Below are 21980 nucleotides of genomic sequence, written 5' to 3' on the forward strand. Positions count from 1 at the left end.
ACCCAAACGCAAAACTCACAGACACGGGGATGAACTCAAAATCACAGCTTTAATGCTGGAATGGCAGAACATAGGAAATACAAAACTAAACTGGGAAAAGTAAACTAACACTCGGAGAGAGAGAGACACAGGGAAATCCACGCAGCATGAGGGACGACGTCACACTGAACAGAGGGAGACGCAGACAGAAATACACAGAGGGTTAACGAGGGAAGTGGGAACACACGGGGAACACAGGTGACACTGATAATCATAACGAGACAGGGCGGGGTGAACTGAACACTGACGGGAGAGGTGAAACAGGAAGTACAGGAGGAGAGAGAGCACGAGTAGAACACCAACGTAACAGGCAGGGGAGACATGGAATAAACACGAAAGGGGACGAGGGCTCATAAATACATAGAGGGCACACAGGGGGAAGAGAGAGCACGGGGAGAACTTAGACATAATGGGCAGGGGAAGCATGGAATAAAATACAAACATACAAGGAAACTAAGAACACTGGGCCAACATGGCCCAGGACCATGACAGCTGAGAAGAAAGGCAAGTATCTGTTTTGTTTTGTTGTTGCTGTTTGTTTTTTATGGACACATTTGGGCTGTGTGTTACTGATCAAGCACTTAGCGCATACAGAGCAGTAAAGAAAAGGTGAAACCAGCTTTACACTAAGTTCAGACACTTTATTCAGAGATGCAGTTTTACATTTATATTACTATAACTATGCCAAATTTTTATGACATGTGGCTGAACTGCTTTGTTTTGGCGCATGCTCTGCCACATACAAACACAGACACACACCTTTATTAGATTTCTGGAACCTGTTGGCACTTCACTGAAACAGGCTCAAGTGACTAACAAAGGACTCGTTGACTAATGGAGCAAATCAGTGACCTCAATCAGCGCAGAAAAGTGGTGACGCGTTTTGAGATTTGTCACCTTCTTTAACCCAGACCAAGCCTTCTTTTACTATTATGCCTTACACAGAGGTACAATAGCAAACATTCTTCCTCAATGTACTGAAAGCTTCTCAGCTTCTGCATAGTTTGGACTGTCAACATTTGGTTATGCTGTGTCAGCTATTACATGTCTTTTATTTTACGAGGTTCCATTTTTTATATGCCATGTTTTACGTATCAAAAAATGATTTGAAAAAAATAATCAGGTCCTTTCCAAGTATTAACATTAGCTCAGTGCAACTCCAGATGTACAACAACACATGACCTATTACACTATGCAGTTATTATTTAACAAAAAATAAGCCAAAATGCAGAAGAAGTGTGTAAAAAACTAACTTCACTTGCAGCCAGATACTGTCAAAGGAGGTAACACCTCAAATCTGATGAAACACCTGGCGACACATAGCGTTTTTTTAAAAGCCGAGAAATGCGCCGTATTTGATAGTTTGCTGCGAGACCTCACACCGTGCACATCTACTGCGGGTGGGTTGCCTGTTATCGGACCCGGAGTTAGCAACATCCCCCAAAAACACGTCCTGGCCCCTAGCCCTGCCAGTGTAGCAGAAATGATGACGGATGATGATGGCAGCAGCAGCAGCCGTTCTTCTCTGCGTGAGTAGCTTTTCTCTCTAAAATTATTACCACTAATGGTGATAATCCACGAATTCTATTTAAAATTTTTAACTCTGTGGTGAACCCCCGTCCCTCTATGCCACTGCTGTCTTCCCCGGGTCTTTGTGGAAAATTCTCAAACTATTTTTTAGATAAAGTTTTATCCCTTAGATCTACTCTTCCTCTGGTGACTGATTGTATGTCTACTCCTGATTGTTCGGCCACTTTTTATCAATTTGAACCCGTTTCTCTCTCCACTCTGAAGCGTCTAATTGATAAATTGAACAATACTAACTGTGTACATGATGCTCTCCCATCCCGTATTGTTAAGGATTGTTTCAGTGTAATTGGACCTTGTTTATTGTCCATATTGAACTTCTCCTTGCTTTCTGGCTATGTACCTTCAGCTCTCAAGCATGCCATAATCCAACCTGTTCTAAAAAAAAGGAACCTTGAGCTTAGTGATTTTGCCAATTTTAGGCCAATTTCTAAGCTTCCCTTTCTGGCTAAAATACTTGAGAAGGTGGTTCTGCTCCAACTGCAGACCTACCTTGATAATATAAATGATAAATTTCAATCGGCCTTCAAACAACATCACAGCACAGAATCAGCATTGCTTCGTGTTTTCAATGATCTCCTACTAATGGCTGACAACGGACGCCCCTCAGTCTTAGTGCTTTTGGATCTATCATCGGCATTTGACATGGTTGACCATAATATCTTATTAGCGAGACTTGAGCACACTGTAGGCATCAAGGGCGCTGCCCTGGATTGGTTTAAATCCTATCTCTCCAATCGGCTCTCTACGGTACATCTGGCTACATCCTCTTCCTCGGCTGTACCTGTTTGCTGTGGTGTCCCCCAGGGATCTGTGCTGGGCCCTACCCTTTTCTCATTATATTTGCTTCCTTTAAGTGCCATCTTTGAGAAATACCATATTGCTTATCACTATTATGCAGATGATATCCAGCTCTATTTTGAGCTAAACGACGATCTTGCTCTGTCTCTGAATAGCCTCCGAGAATGCATGTCTGAGGCCAAGAAGTGGTTGTTGTCGAATTCTCTTATCCTTAATGAGAAGAAAACCGAGATTATGATTTTTGGTAGTAATGCCCTTCGTGCCAAACTCCGCGATGCCTTTGGTTTTCTTAGTTGTTCTCTCTCTGATACTGTCAGGAATCTGGGTGTCTTATTTGACAGCTCCTTTTCACTTGACAAACAAGTGTCTGCTGTTGTCAGATCTAGTTTTTACCAGCTTCGTCTTATCTCTAAGGCTAGGCGCTATATCCCGCATAAAGACCTCGAAAAGCTCATCCACGCCTTTGTAACGTCGAGGCTAGACTATTGTAATTCACTTTATTGTGGTCTCCACTCTTCCCTTTTACAGAGATTACAGACAGTTCAGAATGCTGCAGCTCGCATTCTAACTAAAACCAGCAAGTTTGCCCACATTACTCCTGTCCTTGCCGATCTGCACTGGTTGCCTGTCAAATAAGATAAGATAAGATAAGATAAGATAAGATAGAACTTTATTAATCCCTCGGGTGGGTTCCTCTGGGAAATTCGACTTCCAAAAAAAGCACAGCAACGACCAAAGTTACAGTTACAGAACTGTTATATATATATATACACACACACACACACACACACACACACACACACACACACACACACACACACACACACACACACACACACACACACACACATATATAAATACAGAGACAAATATAAATAAAATATACAAAGGGGATAAATAGAATAAATAGGAATAAAAAATAAAAATACAAGTGAATAAATATCGTATTCAATTTAAAATTTTGTTGTTTACTTTTAAAATTACTAACAACACTGCACCCAGCTACCTTAAGGACCTTTTAAACCCTTATGCTCCTGCTAGGGCTTTAAGGTCATCGTCACAGTTACTGCTGGCTCAGCCCAGATCTCGACTTAAGACTAGAGGTGATCGATCGTTTGCTCTTGTCGCACCTGTGCTGTGGAACAATCTCCCGATTGGCATCCGGGCATCTGATTCTATTCATTCTTTTAAATCACAGCTTAAAACATATCTTTTTAAACTTGCCTTCTCCACCTTTTAATTGCTGGTTTGTTTGTTTGTTTGTTTGTTTGGTTGCTGTGACCTATTGACCTCTTGTATTAATTCCCTCCTATCTTTCTATTGGTGTCTTTTATTATGGAATGTGCTGTAGTCATTCTTATTGGTAGCTTTTATCTATGAACATAACTCGTTATTTTTATTTATCCGTTATCAATGTTTGAACCTTTTATTGTTTTATGTAAAGCACTTTGGTATGCCCAAGGCTTTTAAATGTGCTCTATAAATAAAGATTGTTGTTGTTGTTGTTAGCTTAATGTTGTTTGTGTGTAATTTACGTTGAGTAGGCTAACCACGTTATTACATTAATGCATGTAAGGTGAACTAGCAAACATCATCATAGCTACATGCGGCTGTCTTCTTGTTTGATGGCAGATACTCCCTTCACCCTGGCCAAAAAGGCTAAAATGACCAAAGAAAAAGTGGAAAACAGCTGAACATGAGAGGTTTTTGGACAAAGTTTGTGTTTTTTCCATTGTTTAAGCACTGCTTCCAGCCAGGTGGTTCTCATCACAAGCACTACAAAAGCAAACGTTTTGGCAGTTTGCTGGTCTGAAGCATTCAGCTGTGTGTTACCACAATGCCAAGCAGGAAAGACACCAGTGATGATCTTAGAGAACAAATCCCTCAGTGCTCATTAATCTGGAAAGGGTCATTTCCAAACATTTTTTTGGAAATTGTTTTCATTTTAAGTCTTTCATTTTACAGAAAAAAAATTATCCCAAAGTCAGACAAAGTGAAACTGAATGTCAAAAAATACATGAGCGACATGTTAAAGTTTAGAATGTCACACTAAGACTGATCAAAAATAACTTGTTTGAAAAGGCTGCCAGCAGAAAGCCTCTTTTTGGCACAGCCTAGGTTTGCAAAGTTACATCAGATGTCTGACCACATAGCACAGAAAAACATGGGGTGGGCATGATTTGGGCACCTTGCAGTCTTTTAGTCCACCATGATCTCTGCTATATAACAAAGTATTCTAGAGTCAAAAAAGGTTGTCAAACAGTGACAAGCGAAGCTTAGCCAAAACACAAAAAAACCTAAATGTAGCAATGACAAAGTCCAAAACTCAGCCTCACTGAAATATGTTAATAAATTGCTGCAAAAGGTGGTTGTGCAAGCTACTGAATAATGGGGTGTACTTCCATATTGTGTTTTGTCCTAATGACAGTGTTTAATATGCTGTGCATTCTTCACCTGAGGATGTATTTACCACATTTTCCAGTGTATATGCGTCACAGTAAATTACTGCTTTACTCTAGGTTTGAATGACTCCAACCGACTGACTAACAACATGCCAATAACACACAATACTCACGATCCACATGGTATATGGTGATGGAAGTTTGACATTTCTTTTATTTGACAATACATGACACCGTAAAAGACTGGCACATGATCAAAGTACAACAAAAACCATGGCAGAATTTGCTCTTCTTCACTGCAAATAATCAGGGGAAGGGCACACTGCAGAACACAAACTGAATGGTTTATCACAAACATCAAGGCAACTCGGATTACACTGCTAGGAAAACGATAAGGCACCTTCTTTGACACCTGATCACCCATACTGATGAGCAACGTTTTCAAGCTATATCATACAGTGATGTTTCCAAACACGCATGTGGACAACGGTAATACTTTTCTTTTGTACACTGTGCTTGCGAATGTTTTTCCGAGACTGGGTCTGTGTACTTATTAGACCCAAGCATGAGTTGGTGACACAGCGTTTAATTATGACAACAACACCAAAAAAATGAAAATACTACATGTTGTCTCAAGATCCAGTGCACAGCAGTTGAGGCCACAGCAAATGCCAAAGAATCTCTCACTACTGTAGTGTTGTGCATCTTCCAGTTTTACATACATCTCCATGGTTTCACAGTAACCAAACAAAAACATTGGAAAGAAAAAAGCCCTTCATTTCACCACACAAATGTAAGCATGGATCCTAACAGCCAGATCTAGAGCAGATAGGTAGTTCTTCATACACTTAATGACAAGCTTGGCAATGTCTGAAATATGCTGGAAATTTACAGCCACCTAGTGGTTGCATGAGAAACTGTATCACAAGGCGTCTGTAGATGTGCATTTGCACACTTTGCCTCGTCATTATAAAGTCATGTTGTTGTTTTTTAAATAAAATGTATTGTTTGGCTATAATTTAAAAGATGGGACTTTGAAAGTTTTCTCAGAATTACTATGGACACTTAGCCATATTACTGTTCTTTAACATAATGATCAATGAACATTGAGGGGATTATCCGGTCTTTAAGTGATGGCCTGATGAATCCTGCTTCTGGGCCCAAACTACTCTGCGTTTAATAAGGCTTTTGTGCTTTTTACATGTTTTAATGCTTTGTATCTTGTTCTATTTAATCTCAACAAGCTTATCTCAGTTGTTCTCCTGACTGAAGTTCAGTCCGTTTACAGCATCCTGCCAAAAGATTGCATTTGTCCCTAACCTTCGGGAACCCTCACGTTAACTTTTATTGAGTGGAAAAAAGTTGATTTATCCTCTAGCTTTACTGTTTATGTTATGCTAACATAGCTGTGTCGCTAGCGATCAAGTAGCACATCATTATATACCAGCTAGCCAAACTTCAGTAACCCTACAAACGTCACTGCTGTTTAGTTTTGTCTTCATTTATGTTGAAAGTGATAGCAGAGCTGTACGTCTTAATTTGTTTCTGAAATCCCTCACTCAGAACATGCTATATTATATTTAGATGGAAGCTAGTGAGCTAACTTCCTGCTAACTTCTAACTGTTAAATTTCATAAATTCTGTTTTCATGGATGCCTGGATGTTAAACGTATTTGTTACACCTGGTAAAGCAGCAACACTGATTATTTTATTAAAGATGAAAGAATTTAGACAGTTTTAACTCTCACTGATGCCGCAGTGATCTTGTGACTTTGAGACCTGCAGTGGAGTTTGGGCCCAGGCACGGCTAATGACTCAGACTCAAGCTTAAAGACCGGATAGCTAATGCAGAAGGAGATATTTAGCAAGCCAGAAGTGGACAAGTCCAGTTCTTCATTCACCGCAGCTCATAAAGATGTAACAACTCAGACATGTTCCAGTCATTCACTTGGTCCTTTGATTCACTTTCAACAACTAAAGTTCTACTGACAGACTTTTAACTAGTTTCACTATCAACGTTTCAAGTATGACTGTCCTGTACTGTATAACAACCCTGAGGTAGTCTCATTATGGTTCCACTACACCTACCCCCGTGGTGGCTGTAGTTCTTCATAAAGCACAAATTAGTTCAGAGTATCGCTTTAGCAGGAAGAGGAAGCTTTCTGTCTGTTCAGAGAAACTGGAGATGTAGAAAGTGATTTGTCTTGCGCCTTGCACCAGGAAAAATCTTAACTTCGTCAATAATTTTTTTGTTTTGTATGAGCACTGAACTATTAAAATACCTCACACATCACACGTGTGTTTTGATTCCCAGTGTAACTTAAAACGTTAGAATATTAAAAAACAAACAAGCAAATGAGTGAACAACTATGATGAGTTGAGACATCTGAGCTACACCGCATCAGATTTCTAGCTGGCATTTACTCCATTTGTAGTAAGCATATCCCGAAACTACATTAGGGACAGGATGTGCTGTAAGTAGTGTTCTCTCAGCTACCGATAAGCAAAGTACTCTGATCTATACTTGCTACTAACAGGGATGCATTTGAAGGGGATTTAAACATTCACAGGACTGAACATACAAAGGCAATGTCATGTGACTTTTGCATTAATGACACTCATTACCCCATTCCCAAACCCTACCCAAGCTAAAGTCCAAAACCCTTTCAGCATTAGTCACTTCAACAGATCACTTCATTGCATCCAAAATTAATAACCAAATAAAATACTACACTCCAATAAAATTACAGAAAAACTAGTCTAATAAATTATGGTGATTAAAAAATAATAATTTCTTAGAACTGATCTCAGTGCTATACTGTACTTAATCCCCACTGTGCAGAGCTGAAGGGTCCCTGGGGTGGTGTCTTGGGGCCCACCCTCCCCCTGGCTGGGTCCCCCCAGCAGCTGCAGGGTGACATTGGCAGGTCCCGGTGCCGAGGATGTCTGCCTTTGGCAGTCACAATCCTTCGGTTGGTCCCCTTTCCTTCATTCAGCTTGTCCTCTGTGGTTCAATGTGCAATGTGGGCCACACTCCACATAGAAACTGTACAATGTTAAGATACAGCCACAGGTCACCAGTGAGATAACAAATATTCAAACAAACACGTGACACTACATAACATACACAATATCCTGCAGACAAAGAGTTGGGTGTACCTTTACTTTTGGCCTGTACTTGAGGTAGGTTGATCTGATCTGCAAACTAAAAAACAAGAACAATTGATTTGAATCCATGTGGACAATAAACCGCACTGCAGCTGTAATCTCCTGTGACTGAAGCTTACCTGAAAAGTATGTGTAGGTAAGACCCCAGACCTGTAAATATGTGCCACCACGCATGGAACTGTGTTACCACTCCAACACCAGGGGGCAGTGTTTGTCTACTGGCTCTGGGATTCAAAAGTAAGTGTTTACCCAACAACTCGAGACATTAACAAAGTGAAACATTTTTATCAACTACAACAAAAAATGATAAGAAATTGACCCAAAGATCGTGATTTAACACCTGCATGGACATTTAAACCTAAACATGCATTTTTTTTTTTTAGAGAAACAGTGTCAGTTGGTTTGATTGCAGTAACATCGGAGTTACAGTTTATGACTTTGAAGTGAACACTTTTACCATTGCAACTGTTAGGTGGAGAATAATTAACTTGGTTCTCAGAATTTCACAATTAACCTTAACTTCCACTACTCACCTTAAAGAGTCACAGAAGATATTGTCGATGTTCCAAAGAAGGAAACCCAACAAAAAGATAGCTAAAGAGGTGTAGAACAGTGGCTTGTGCCATGGGTACACCCTGAAAGAAAATCAAACAACAACAACAAAAAACACCCTTCAGCATGTTGTTGCCTTACTGAATATTAATGAATAACACGTCTTTTGATATGTTAATGTTTCTTATTTAATGGACCTTGTGGCAAACTTACCATGTAACAATGAAGATAGAACGCAATACTAGGCAAGCTACTAGAGCACCATACATGACCTGGAAACAAGGGCAGGTGTTTGGATTTGAAACAGAGTTGGATCATGCATGATATGGATACAGATACAATCTTTCAGTAATTATACATTTCCACTGAGTCAGCAGAGTTCAACTGACAGGAAATTCCTCCGATGGAAACAGCCCGAGCTTGTGCACAACAAATAATAGCACAGCTTATTAGCATATGATGTTGGTCATGTAAAATCTCCTTTCATCTAACATTTTTGTTTTCTGGTGTTTCATGCACATTGTAGCCAACTGCTAACCTTTTGTGATATAAATCATTTGAGCTTTCTAATCAGAATTGTCAGCAGTTTTATTTCTGCTCAGGAAGTGGCATATCTGAGAAGTTCCTTATAATCGAAAAAGAACATGCAGCCAGAAAGATTTCTAATACTAAATCTAGCCAAGCCCAATAATCATATTCAAGTTCTGTTTCATGTTGGCTTTAGCTGAGCTGTGAAAAGCATGGACACATTTATTAAAAGGTCTAACACTGCACTAGCTTTGTGCAGGGATCGACCCTCCGCTCTAACTCTGAGCAACAGCTGCTCACCAGAAGGCAGAAAAAGCCTGTTGGAAACAGAAGTCTGTAAATGTGTCACACACCCAATCATAAAAAGGTAATTTTAGCATTTTTCATTAATTTAACTGAAAAACAAATGGGAACATCTTCTGTGTTTTTCCAACAGTCTGCTAGTAACACAGTGCCTAAAGATACAATTTAAAACAGGTTCTTTAGGTGTCAGGTGTCTTTTTATACTTGAATGATCATAGGTCATTTTTTGTTAAGCTGATAAAGAAACATTTCCCTGAAAATGGTCAGGGACAACAAGTCGGTGACAAAGTTAAACATTTGAAAGACCTTCACAAAGCCTGGAGAACAATTACTGAGGAACAGTTCAAAAAGTTATACGTCTGGTTCCTTGAAAGCAAAATATAAAGAAATTAAGGGTGGCTCAAGACTTTTAGACAGAACTGTAACTAACAGGTAATTGAGGCCCATAATTCAGGACTCACTAATCCGTGTTAGACTGTGTTGTGTTTGACCTGTAGCATTATTGACTTGGCTCTTTTTTAACAACAGATAAAAAGGAACAATATGGTAGCAAATTAGAATATAACTAAAGAAAGGAACCAGTATATACAGCTAGGTCCATAAGTATTTGGACAATTCTAATTCTATTTTTTCTAGTTGGAGGTTATACAGAGCTCTGTTTACCCTCCACAGTGGAATTTAAAAACAAAACAGCCTAATGTGATTCAGATGCAAAAATTTAACTTTAACTCTAAGGCTCAAAAATATATTGACAACTGGCTAGCAAGCTGTATCAGGTAAAGATATAGGAATTAAGTTGATTTAAAGTGTTCAAGTGTTTTCACTGGAATGGTTAATATGAGGTCAAAAGAAATGCTGATGCAAGTGAAAGAGGCCAGCATCAGGCTGGAAATACTAAATAAACCAGACAGATAGGAAAAGCTCATAGTCCACAGCATACTACATCATCTGTTACATTTGGTGGAGGCTGTGTATGGCTGCCAGTGGAACTGGGCCAGTAGCAGGCCTGGGTTAATTACCATTTATTATTATTACTATTACTAGCAATAGCGGTAGTTGTAGCAATAGTATATCACTGTCAGATTTTTGAGTAAGATTTAAAAATAAAGCAAACATTCTTCAGCTAAGCAGCACACAACTGTTAACTAAACTGACATCATGTTTCTGTGCATGTTTATGGATGTGTTGGCTCACCATGCTAGAACAGAGGGAGTGTTATCACAACCACTACAGACCAGTGTGATTAGTAAACAAATACAGCTCCAAGGACTAAACAAAGGCCACTTTGTCACATTGTCTTTATTGCTGTAACACAGCACATTACCTGAGACTATAACAGGTACAGACAAACACTAACAGCAGCCCTACATACTTGGCTATGCTTATCTTTAATGGTTTTTAGGGTTAGGCGTATTAGATTTATCTCTTTCCTGGCAACAAGTGTTTGACGTGTTTAATGCCACAGTTAAAGGTTTGTTTCTTTTTCAGGGCTCTGGATCATTTTTCTTAATGGTACACTTGAAATTCCTCTGCTTTGGTGTGAAATGCTGCCATACATTTAACACCCACAATGCACCAAGCTGAGTTTGCATGCCGCATTGGCAAGCTCAGTGTTTACACAAGCCAAAGTAGACCTAAGGCACCCTAATTGCAAACAATGAGCAACATGAGTCAGGTGAACATAATGCAAAACACTCCCTTACCTGGTGAAACACTGGCTCCTTCCACTGCAAATATACCTACACAAGTAACAGTCAACAGGGACAGGACGATCGTTAATGCTTTCTTCCTGAGTTCAGTTTCAGAGTAAACTGGTAATGAAAACATGTATACTCACCACAGTGACTGAGACACTGAAGATAAATAATATTGCAATAGGAAATAAACTGACACCTTTCTCCTGCTTGAAACACTCATATCTGAAAAACAAATTAATATTTATCTTTTATATTGATCTTGATAAGAAGAGAACCAAAGGGCAAAGGGCAAATATAAGCTGAGCTAAAATGAAAGTGAAATCTAGAAACAAATCTTCAAAAACAGGCTGGTTTTTTTTAAGGCATCAAGTTATCAGTAAAGGATTCACTGGTTCATTTTACAGTGATACTGGATTTGTTCTCAGGTGAGTGCTGCAACAATTGATCCAAAAAGATGAAGGCACTTACATACAGTAGACAAAAACGCAGGTACTGTAAATCATAGGCAACTCATCCAGTAACTGCAAATGACGAGACAGAAAAGAAAAGAAACACGCATTACTACATCACTGTACAAGCAAGCATTTGGTCAAGTAGCAAATGCTCATGAGTTCAGTTTATGCCCGCTTTTGCTGACATGTTCAGATTTGCAGCCCACCTGCATCTCATACAGCAGCGTCATGTGGAAGCACCAGGAACCAACACCAACAGCTTGGGTGTGGGGGAAGAGTACACACAAGACACAAAAATTCAAAGTTAGGACATTCGGCCGGAGGCGTTTGCTGTAAATACTGAGCCACTACTCTCAATAACTGTCACAAGCACGTTCTCGCAACAATCACAGCATTAATGCAGAGCCAGTGCACCAACCTGCCAGTCCGAGAAAAGAGCAGATGTAGCGGGACTCGAGGCCGTCACGGAATGTCTGGATGGCCCCGTAAATGGGAGGGAGAATCATGATCAGGTTGCTGACAGTGTTCCCTGTCAGCAAAGACAGCATAGATAAATGAAAGTCGGGTGACATGACCTTTAAGATAACTGCACATCTCTGAAAAGCTCAGAGAAAACGTGACATGGCCGCAACGAGTGTTATGCATGGTATCGCATTACCACGGTTGCAGCATAAAATTCAAAGGGTGCACAGCTATAAAATCTCTATTATACGATATAGAAGCAATAGCACTAGGTTTCGTTTATTTAAACTGTTCAAATATGCAAATAGTTTGAATTTAGACTGATCTGGGTTTTTGCTTCTTAGCTAGTCAAAACTAAAACTACCCGACCCCTTTACTGACAAATTAATATGACACCTATACACTCAAACCTGAAATCACATTTTTCACACAGCATGTTACAATCTTGTGTTTTAGATCCTAATTTTATAGGCTGTGTTTTCCCCACTATGTTTTACAGTGTGGCACAGACAGATGAGGGCGACCTGTAGTAGGGTTGTAGTGGTCAGTTCTGATTCAAATGATTCAACCAATTACGCCGAGCAAAACTACGCTTGATATACAAATGTGTCCTCTGACTGAACCGGTGTCACTGTTCAGGCAGAGAACCTCCCTCCCCCCATAGGTCATTAACGTGTGCATGGAGCACTGCTTGCACATCATCTAGTCCACAGGGAACCTGACAAAACAGAGCTCAACTCTGAACACAACCTTGCACTTTGTGGGTGTGGCTATGTATGCACTGAGGCGTGGAAAACAATCAGACTTACCAGGACATTGCATTGTTTGAAAACTAACTTACTAGAATCTCCAGAAACCAGCATGCCTTTATCTGCAGATTCCTGATTAAAGCCACCAAAATATGCAGATTTTGGTTACTGATAAAAATTACCCATACCAGAAGTGCAGTCTACTATAAAGGACACACGAAACTATAGCAGAAAACCTGCAGCTAGGCAGATGTGTGTCAGACAGAGGAAGACAGATGACAAAGGAGTCCAAACTGCAACGCTTAAGATCACTTTGAGCCAACTTTGGATCAACTGTTGCACCATACAGTAACTCTGAACACCGCTGACAACAGCAAGTGAACCTTTTCCCTTCAAAGGAGAAGTACTGTAACAGTTACAATGTATTACAATGAACTTGCTGGACACATGGATTTTGCACTGTGTCACACATGACGACAGTCATTTGTATCACTTTATGTTACGAACTGTCGCCATGAACTATTAATAGGCTGGGTAAACATTTTTGTTTGCTGCACAGGAATGGGTCATTCTTCTGTTCGCTTGTTTGGCTAGAGTAAATTATTTCGAAGAGTTTTACTGTCTCCTTAATGTTCAAGCCTTTGTCCTGTCATTTCTGCTGATACAACAGCTTTTTGATAAGACTGATGGAAACAGCGGTTTAATCTAAGATTACGGTTCCAGAGGAACAGGTTTTTTTTTATCGGTGGACAAGGCAGAGAGGCGCCCTGATAATGTGAAGGGAATGTTTTATCAAGTTTCCAGTGGTGCCTGACTAACGTACTGTCTTACAGGAAGAACACGTTCAACAGCGGACTTGTAACACAAATGGCTGGCAACGTGAAATAATATGAAGTGAGCCGTTTGTGCTGAGCTGCTTTGCATACAGGTTTAAAGGTTGTTCGATACGTGTAGCGAGTGCTGGCTAGCGTTACGATGCACAGAACAGGTTGACAATATATCCGCTGTAAACAGCGTATCTTTTTCCTCATTTACTTACAGCTCCGGTAGCCGTACAGATTAACGTTTACACTACACGGAGAAAATCATGTTATTAGCCGAGATAACACAATAATAGATATGCACTACATTACAGTTACACCAGTTCTTCCTATGTTTACCTTAGAGGGGCGAAGTACTACGACTCTCCCAGTCTAAAGCCTCATTAAACGAACCCCCAAATTCACCGTTTTTAGAGTAAATGATGGTGCGGGCAGATTTTTACTTACAGAATTCCGCGATGTAAAAGGACACGACATAATTTTCCTCACACCAGTCCAGTGTTGAGGTCGGCCGCCCCCAGTATCCTTGCCTGTCTATCGAGGGAGCCATGATGAAAGAGGAGGAGGCTGTAGGCGCTAACGGATTTGTAGTCCCATCATAGTGCACGAGCGCTCCGCGAGCCCTCCTCCACGCGCGATGGAGAGGGCGATAGCGAGAGCCAGTTGAGCTGCTGCTAAAAAAAAAAACACACGAAAATACACACTACAAATACACAAAAGTGAAAGCACACCCTGAAGGTATTAAAAACGAAGGTTTCATGTAACGTATAAGTGCACATTTCGTGTATATTTTATATATTTTCTTTGTAAATATGTAAACATCATAGTACTTTTTAGACTTGTAACCTAAAAAAGATTGCAATGGCAAAATGCTATTGCTGGTTCACTCCATAAATATACACAATCCCACCATTCTACTACCAAAACAAGGTTAGGGTTGGCATGGTGGGCTGTTCTCTTCCCGTACACATTAAAGTGTGGACTATGTTAAGTCATAGCAACAATAAACAGTATCAAGACGTTATTACTACGTCAGCAACAATTAGACAGAAATGTGTCACACAGCTCAAGCAAAGAGGAACCACTGAACGACACAGTCTGAACAAATCAGTAACACAATGTAAACAGTGTGTACAGTGACGATAAAACAATAGGCGGGGCGGGGACTGATACTTCCACTGTTATATAAATCTCTACATAGCTGTGTGTTTCTATATGAAAGGCAGAGCAATTAACCACCCGTTCACCATTGACTTTAAGTAAGCTACAGTGCAATCCATGTTAAAGAACTGTGTTCAATATATTAAAAATGGCATGCACACACTGCAACAGAAAGGAAACACATGTCTTTTGTCTAATTGTTATTTTTCTTTGTGCATGTGTCATAAATACAGATGGCCTTTAGGTGGTGTGTTGAGCTGTGCTGTGCTGTTGACAATGACAGTGTTTATCTTTAGTATTGATTCTTGCATGCTTTCTTAGGCCCTACTTACTTACCTAACCGGTTTTCTAGCCAATCAAATGATGGATCATCCATTAATTTTATGTTTTGGAGCAGTTGTTATTAGGAAATTGCTGATGTGACGATAACCATGTCCTGGAGCAGCAGCCACGTGTTTATACCAGAATATTTTGTCAAATATTTAGTTGAGGTCTAAATATCCTAAGTTTGTGCATTCAGAAGCCAGGTCTCGTCCCCTTTGAAGGTAGAGCTGTCCAAAACGCTATATGATCACCTCCAATGGATTTTTCCAGTTGTTATATCCTACTAAAACTCTGCTCGCCTAAGGCCAAATTCCTACTCTTGACAAGCAAACCAGACGTTATTTAGGTCACAAAGTAAAGGGCAGCATCCTAAAATAAGGATAAAACCTGCTAGTTCTTTTTTTTATACTTTTATTGCAAAAACCGGACATTTACAACAGCTCAATCATATTTTGCTTTGCTAAACCATGTGCGCACAAATCGAACTGCATTCAGGGTGACTCCAAACAAAGACAAGTGGACACAAAAAGGTAAGGAAGCTTGTAGGATGTGCACATTTTACATAATTTTTTAAGACTCAATGACACCAGAAACCTTTTTCGTGCACAAATTCTGATGTTACTGCTACTTTATTAAAACAAAGTGTGCTTTAACAAAAACTTTAATATGTCATACTTAATGTAAGTATTCAGTCCATAATGTGACATGCCAACATACAAACAAACACACACACACTGAAATATTAACAACTGTCCCAAATTCAAAGATGTGCACATCGCCTCATACAGTAATTACAAGACAAATGTTTAAGTTGTGTATTATGGAATGTTGTTGCCATGTGACATAAAAGAGTGCTCTTACATAGTATCAGATGTACTCTTCATTTCTCAACATGCTGCAGTATAAAATCTACACTCATGATAACAGCCAAACATCTAACTTACACACATGGTTACAGTTCATCTCTCATCTTTTCACCCTTTGGTCGGACCATCCTGCCAATGAACAAGATGGAGCTTGTTTTCTGGTCCTTTACTAGGAAAATAAAGGGGTGGTCAGCGTAGAACAGTTTAGGGTTTTTCAGCTTGTCTGTGCCAAAGATACTGGTATCAATTTCATTTCCATCAGTGTCCCATTCCAAAGCAGAGGCGTGGAACACACTTGACAAGTAGAGGTCCTTCTTCCCAGAGATGTTGGAAAAGTCAGCTTTAGATTTGTCCACAGCCTCGGTCAGGCCCAGCTCCTGGAGGTGTTTCTGAGGAGTAACATGAAATGTTTATAGTGACAATGTAAAAGAGTGTTCTGTGGTAAGGCACAAACTCTTAAATTGTTTACCTGCAGATCATGACTGACTTCCATGCTGACTTTGGGCAGAGACACAGCTATAGCTGTCTCCTGTAGCAAACCAATCCATTTATCCACCTGCTTCTTGGTCAGCATCTTTTCCAGTCTATCCAAAGGTTCCACACGGTAGGGCATGATGAATACCACAGTGGACTTCTTATGAGATAGAGGCATGCTCAGGATAGATAACTTATTGTCTTTGTCATCATAGAAGCCAAAGAGACCTGATGAAACAAATTAATTACAAATATCATCAATCTGTCCATGAGAGTCTCTTAAAATTTCTGCTGGTTACAGTTTTCAAAAAAAGAAAGTGTTACATTTATTACTCATATTTAGTTTTGCATAATGTTGGATATTGAACCGGTAAATGCACAGCTGTTAACCACAGTTTTTACAAACTCCCTAGATAGTATATACTGGAAATTGTTTCTGTATAAATGGGAAGAAATAATCTTACTGTGCCCAGCATTTGTAACTACTCAAACCATTTACTAGTGAGTTGAAAATTCAGCGAGTTATGATCTTTTTTTTTTTTTGTGAATCAAGTTCCTACCTACAGATACAGTATGATAATAATATTTCCCCAGACATTATTGCAGTTATTTGGACTCATCTCCCCAGTAAACAGTAGTGAGAAATATCAGATTTACTCATCAATATCTATGTTTAATTAACATGTGTTGTGATCTTAAAGTTGTAGTAGTATCAGTAATGGTAGTACCTATAAATACTTTCACATTTTTCGAAAAAGACTGATTTTATAGGTCACTGCACTTATGTTTTAGCTGAATTTGGCATAAAGACTAAACAGAAAGCTAGCTTAGCTATGTTAGCTAAAAATCCTTCTACCGGAAGTTTTGTGGCAGAGACTTGATGTCTCTATTCAAGGCAATGAGTCCCTAGTCACTCCCTCATTCACTAGTGAAACATGCACATGTAAAGAGTGGAGTTATATTGTTTGTGGGTTTGCGGGTGCTACTTTTTCAAGCCCTGTGATCCTCTGGAGCAGTAACTTTTCGATTTTCCCAAAATGTTCTACCATTCCTAGTCTCAAACTGTGTTTCTGAACAAGCTGATAGGAATGTCTCCAGCTACCTGTGCGATGCATCATCTGTACTGAAACAGTGTAGCTACGTGACACCATGAATCCACGGTTATCCACCATCTTATGATGGAACTGCTCATCCCAGTGACCTGAGAGAAAAAACATTCAGTTAATTTTAGGTGTCTTTTAGGGAACAGTATAGAATACTACATGTATACACAGCCTTATCCACTCACATTTGAAAAACATGGCACTGATGATCATCGCCCCATCAGTCTTTTCTACATTCTTGGTCACCTCAGGCAGTTTGCCATCAGTAGACTTGGCTGCCCATTCGTTGATGGAGTTCACAGCATTCTTCTTGTCTCGGAAATTGATCTTTGAGTGCTCACAATTATAGTGCTTTTTGCTGCTTTTGACAAAGTCTTCCACAAAAGTGACAGAGCTGGGTCCATACAGGCGGTTGCTAATCTTCCAGGTGATGTTGCGAGTCTTTGGGTCGCTCAACTCTATGAGCAGCTCAGCCAAACTGGGGTGGAGATGCTCATCTTTAACTTTAGCTACATTCAGGATGGTTTTTACCTGAGAGGCAGTGGAGGCCTTTCCCCCAAGAGCCACAAGACCCAGAGAGGAGGCCACGACGACAGGGGAAATGATAATGTTCTCTACATTTTTGTCTTTTACCATGCTCTGGTAGACACTGAAAGCCAAATTGGCAGTGCTGTCAGCCAGGATGGTGGCATGGTTACTCAACACTTTGTCTTTTGATGTGGAGGTTGCTGCCGAGGCTGCAGTTGTCAGAAGGACGAGAGATACGAGGTTTGTTGCCCACATGGTGTAATGTTACTAAAAGACAAAACCTAAGAGAAGACATGAAGACAAACAGTACATACTTAGGGTTTACTCTTGAGATTTAGAAGATGCAAGCTGTGGTAGGCTAGTAAGTGTGGTTTAGCCCATGCCATTTAAAGCAGCTCTCTGTGCAAACCTCAAGCAATGACTTGTATAACAGCCACGTAGGCAGCTTCAGGGTGCACTGTGTCTAAGCCAACACATTGGTCAGCAAGATTTGAGTTGTTCATGACTTGGGAGTGGGAAAAAACTTAACATACATAACATTCTCTAATGGAGGACTAAGTCTGGTTGATGCTCATTGGTTACTTGTGGTGAGGGAAAAGTGGCCACTCACTGACGCATGACACACCCCTACAGCAAAAGACGCGTTTTTTAGAGCAGTTCATGTACATAGAGCGAACGTGTACTTTAGGGAGGACAGGCTTTATGCATATCACCACTTAGAGATGTAGTTCAGAGATGTTTACATCAGTCTAATTGAGCAGGTCACAAGCAGTTCATTTTTCTGGACATGTGACTTAGGCTACGTTCACACTGCAGGTCTTAATGCTCAATTCCGATTTTTTGATCAAATCCGATTTTTTTGTCTCCTCGTTCACACTACAAATAAAATGCGACAGCAAACGCGCTCTAGTGTGAACGCTCAAAGCGGCCCGCATGCGCAAAAGAAGATGTCACACACAACGCGCTCTGTTTAGACCAAGAACAAACAGTATTGTTTGACTGATGGCCGTTAATATAAAGACTTCGGTCTTCACGTTTCCCAATTTTTGCTTTAAGTTATTTTGTTATTTACATAATAATGTAAATAACCTAATAATGATCCTTATTGCTGTTTAAGAGAGGAGCGGTGCTTCAAAGGATAGTTGCAGATTTCTGTCAGAATCTGCAGATTATACAGTACAAAGAAAATGTTTACGTTTCTCCAACGTTGTCTTCCCAACAGTTTCACTGACATCTACACTGGATGGCTAGGAAGCGTTCGCGATGTCTTCTCGGGCGCTGATAATTGGCTTCAGTCTTGTGTCGGTGACGTAAAAGGCGGATTTAATGCGACGTAGCTACGTTCACACTGCAGGCGAAAGCGCATCAAATCCGATTTTTTGACCCTATGCGACCCATATCCGATCATGCTATGACAGTGTGAACGGCGCAAATCCGATATTTTCAAATCCGATCTGGGTCACTTTCGTATGTGGTACTGAATCCGATACATATCCGATGTTTTAGAAAGCGACTGCTGTTTGAACGGTCAAGTCGCATTAAATCCGCCTTTTACGTCACCGACACAAGACTGAAGCCAATTATCAGCGCCAGAGAAGCGCCCGAGAAGACATCGCGAACGCTTCCTGGCCATCCAGTGTAGATGTCAGTGAAACTGTTGGGAAGACAACGTAAACATTTTATTTGTACTGTATAATCTGCAGATTCTGACAGAAATCTGCAGCTATCCTTTGAAGCACCGCTCCTCTCTTAAACGGCAATAAGGATCATTATTAGGTTATTTACATTATTATGTAAATAACAAAATAACTTAAAGCAAAAATTGGGAAACGTGAAGACCGAAGTCTTTATATTAAGGCCATCAGTCAAACAATACTGTTGCTCTGGGTCTAAACAGAGCGCGTTGTGTGTGACATCTTCTTTTGCGCATGCGGCCGCTTTGAGCGTTCACACTAGAGAGCGTTTGCTGTCGCATTTTATTTGTAGTGTGAACGAGCAGACAAAAAAATCGGATTTGATCAAAAAATCGGAATTGAGCATTAAGACCTGCAGTGTGAATGACACTGGCATTTAAAACATGTAGATAAAAGAAGGAGAGGCGTCCCTTGTTACAGATTAAATCAGGTCAAAAGGTGTAGCCAACTCCCTGAAAGTCTGGACTGTCATGCAGTTCTAGTTATGTGCAGCAGTTGCTTTGCTTTCGCACTACTTGGAGGAACTACATGGCTGTAAAGGAATCTTTAACCATGTTAAAGATAGACAGACTTTTTGGCCTCTTTTCACATGCCTGGACATTTCCCACCAGTTGATGGACGCCCTCTACTCTCTCCCTCCCTCTCCATGCTTCCCGTGCTCCGAGCACATTCATCTTACCTTATTGGGTCCTTTGAATAACTCGGCAGGTTTATCGTCAAGCTGCTTACAAAAAGATCCCCCCAGCACTGACCTGACCGGTATTAAGTGAAAGTATCTGATGGCAAAGACAGAAGTGTATGAGACGATTTCCCAGGCCCCAGAGCATGAAAATCTCTGCCCTGGAATCAGATTTCCAGGCCAGTCCCGCCCATGTGGATGAGTGGGTGAAGAATCCTCACCCTCCCAGGTCCTAAAGCCTAAAACTTTATTTCACGGAGAGTAATCAAACAGTTAACACTTAAATACTCAACTTACCATCTCATGACCTCTACTAAAGTTACTCCCCGTGACTAACTGTATAAGACCTCCCAATCATTAACAAAATCTGCATAATGTATGTTGTACTTTCTGTTATGATATTTTGATACCACGGTTAGCATTTACAGAAGATTGTTTTATACAGGAAAACTGTTACTCAATAAGGTCCATCTACTAGTTGTTTTTCTCTTTCTCTCTGACCCAAGAATTAATGTGTAAGACTCACAAGCTGGTACCCCAAGGTCGAAAACACCACAGAGATGAGACCACTTCCTTACTCCCATCCTCCCTTCCTTATCTCTTAGAAAAAGGCTCGTTAAAGGCCAGGTGGTTTGTTTCAGAATTCACTAATGAAAGAACTCTGTATTCTGTGTATTTTGCTGGGATGATCATAAATTGTAGCTGAACTGATAAACTACACACAGGATACTTCTTTGCTCACAAGGCAGGAAGACGTTTCCTTATTTGGTCTGTACTGGTTTGAACTGAGAACTTGCTGACACACGAACCTTTTTTTCCTCTATATAAACTGCTGTGTATCAAATAAACCTTTGAGTCGATTGGGAAGGCAACCTAAAGCAGTCTCTGTTTTCTTGTTCTCCCAAGCTGCTCCCGAGCTCGTACTAACACGCTGAATGGCATACCTGAGTGTTACTTTAAATAATTAGGAATCTTAGAAGGAAAGGACAAAACTCTGCTTATCGCTCACGCCACGGAGGAAACCCGGGACGGCAATTTCCTTCACTTTCAGTAACAGAGAGGCGTCTGGCTGAAGAAACCAGTATGCATAAATATAGTCCTGTTTATGTGGTAGCTTCATTACTGTTCTTCTTCACGATAAAACGACATGCCTGCCAGCGCAGGTGTTTTTGCCATAGTGGCAATTAACTGTCTTTATAATTATCTCAGTATTTGCCCCCCCTCAACTTTTTTTCTCTCTCTTCCTCATCCTGTTCTTTCCTCCTCTGTTGCATGATTTGAAAGCCGCACAGACCACTGGGCAGCGGAATGTGGAGAACACCACTGAATACAACAGGAAGTTCTGTGAAGCAGTACAACTGCAACTAAAATCAACATTAACTAGATATAACTGCCGGGTACATATTACACAATAAGAAGACTGACTGTCCAGAAAGTAGTTTGGCAGGCGTTTGCACTTTAGTATTGCTGTAAGTGGTGAACTCTGTACACAATACCGTCAGATTAAATCTGCAGAGATGGTCTGATTTTCAGAACAAGCTTCACTAAATACCATATCTGATTCTTTCTGATAGCTGTGTCAGTAGTCAA

General features: G+C 40.3%; 2 protein-coding genes across 2 annotated transcripts; both read right to left on the minus strand.

Annotated features, from left to right (window-relative positions):
- Positions 1 to 5022: 5022 nt before the first annotated feature.
- acer3 (alkaline ceramidase 3) lies at positions 5023 to 14126 on the minus strand. The gene is made up of 11 exons (XM_085363314.1): positions 14009 to 14126; positions 11948 to 12058; positions 11736 to 11788; positions 11546 to 11598; positions 11218 to 11299; positions 11084 to 11119; positions 8763 to 8821; positions 8531 to 8632; positions 8117 to 8221; positions 7989 to 8034; positions 5023 to 7875 (listed from the first exon to the last, which is right to left on the minus strand). Exons 1-11 carry the CDS (start codon positions 14109 to 14111, stop codon positions 7822 to 7824), a joined length of 804 nt encoding a protein of 267 aa, XP_085219440.1. The 5' UTR covers positions 14112 to 14126; the 3' UTR covers positions 5023 to 7821.
- Positions 14127 to 15475: 1349 nt separating this feature from the next.
- Positions 15476 to 20541, minus strand: serpinh1a (serpin peptidase inhibitor, clade H (heat shock protein 47), member 1a). Its single transcript, XM_085363316.1, has 5 exons — positions 20391 to 20541; positions 17675 to 18298; positions 17489 to 17587; positions 16382 to 16614; positions 15476 to 16301 (listed from the first exon to the last, which is right to left on the minus strand). The coding sequence occupies exons 2-5, from the start codon at positions 18270 to 18272 to the stop codon at positions 15999 to 16001; spliced, it is 1233 nt and encodes a 410-aa protein (XP_085219442.1). The 5' UTR covers positions 18273 to 18298; positions 20391 to 20541; the 3' UTR covers positions 15476 to 15998.
- Positions 20542 to 21980: the final 1439 nt, after the last annotated feature.

Source organism: Diplotaxodon limnothrissa, linkage group LG10, assembly GCF_057381915.1.
Source record: "Diplotaxodon limnothrissa isolate DT_005_m linkage group LG10, D_limnothrissa_male_GT1.1, whole genome shotgun sequence".
NCBI lineage: Eukaryota > Metazoa > Chordata > Actinopteri > Cichliformes > Cichlidae > Diplotaxodon > Diplotaxodon limnothrissa.

Excerpts from the sequence above, each read along its gene's own strand:
- acer3 (XM_085363314.1), bottom strand. The coding sequence starts at position 14,111 with ATGGCTCCCTCGATAGACAGGCAAGGATACTGGGGGCGGCCGACCTCA. Across the intron at positions 11,120-11,217 it reads TCAGTGTCTCAGTCACTGTG|GTATATTTGCAGTGGAAGGA; the intron begins GTGAGTATACAT and ends TTACTTGTGTAG. Across the intron at positions 7,876-7,988 it reads AGTACAGGCCAAAAGTAAAG|TTTCTATGTGGAGTGTGGCC; the intron begins GTACACCCAACT and ends AACATTGTACAG.
- serpinh1a (XM_085363316.1), bottom strand. The coding sequence starts at position 18,272 with ATGTGGGCAACAAACCTCGTATCTCTCGTCCTTCTGACAACTGCAGCC. Across the intron at positions 17,588-17,674 it reads CAGTGCCATGTTTTTCAAAT|GTCACTGGGATGAGCAGTTC; the intron begins GTGAGTGGATAA and ends TTTTTCTCTCAG. Across the intron at positions 16,302-16,381 it reads AAGTCAGTCATGATCTGCAG|AAACACCTCCAGGAGCTGGG; the intron begins GTAAACAATTTA and ends GTTACTCCTCAG.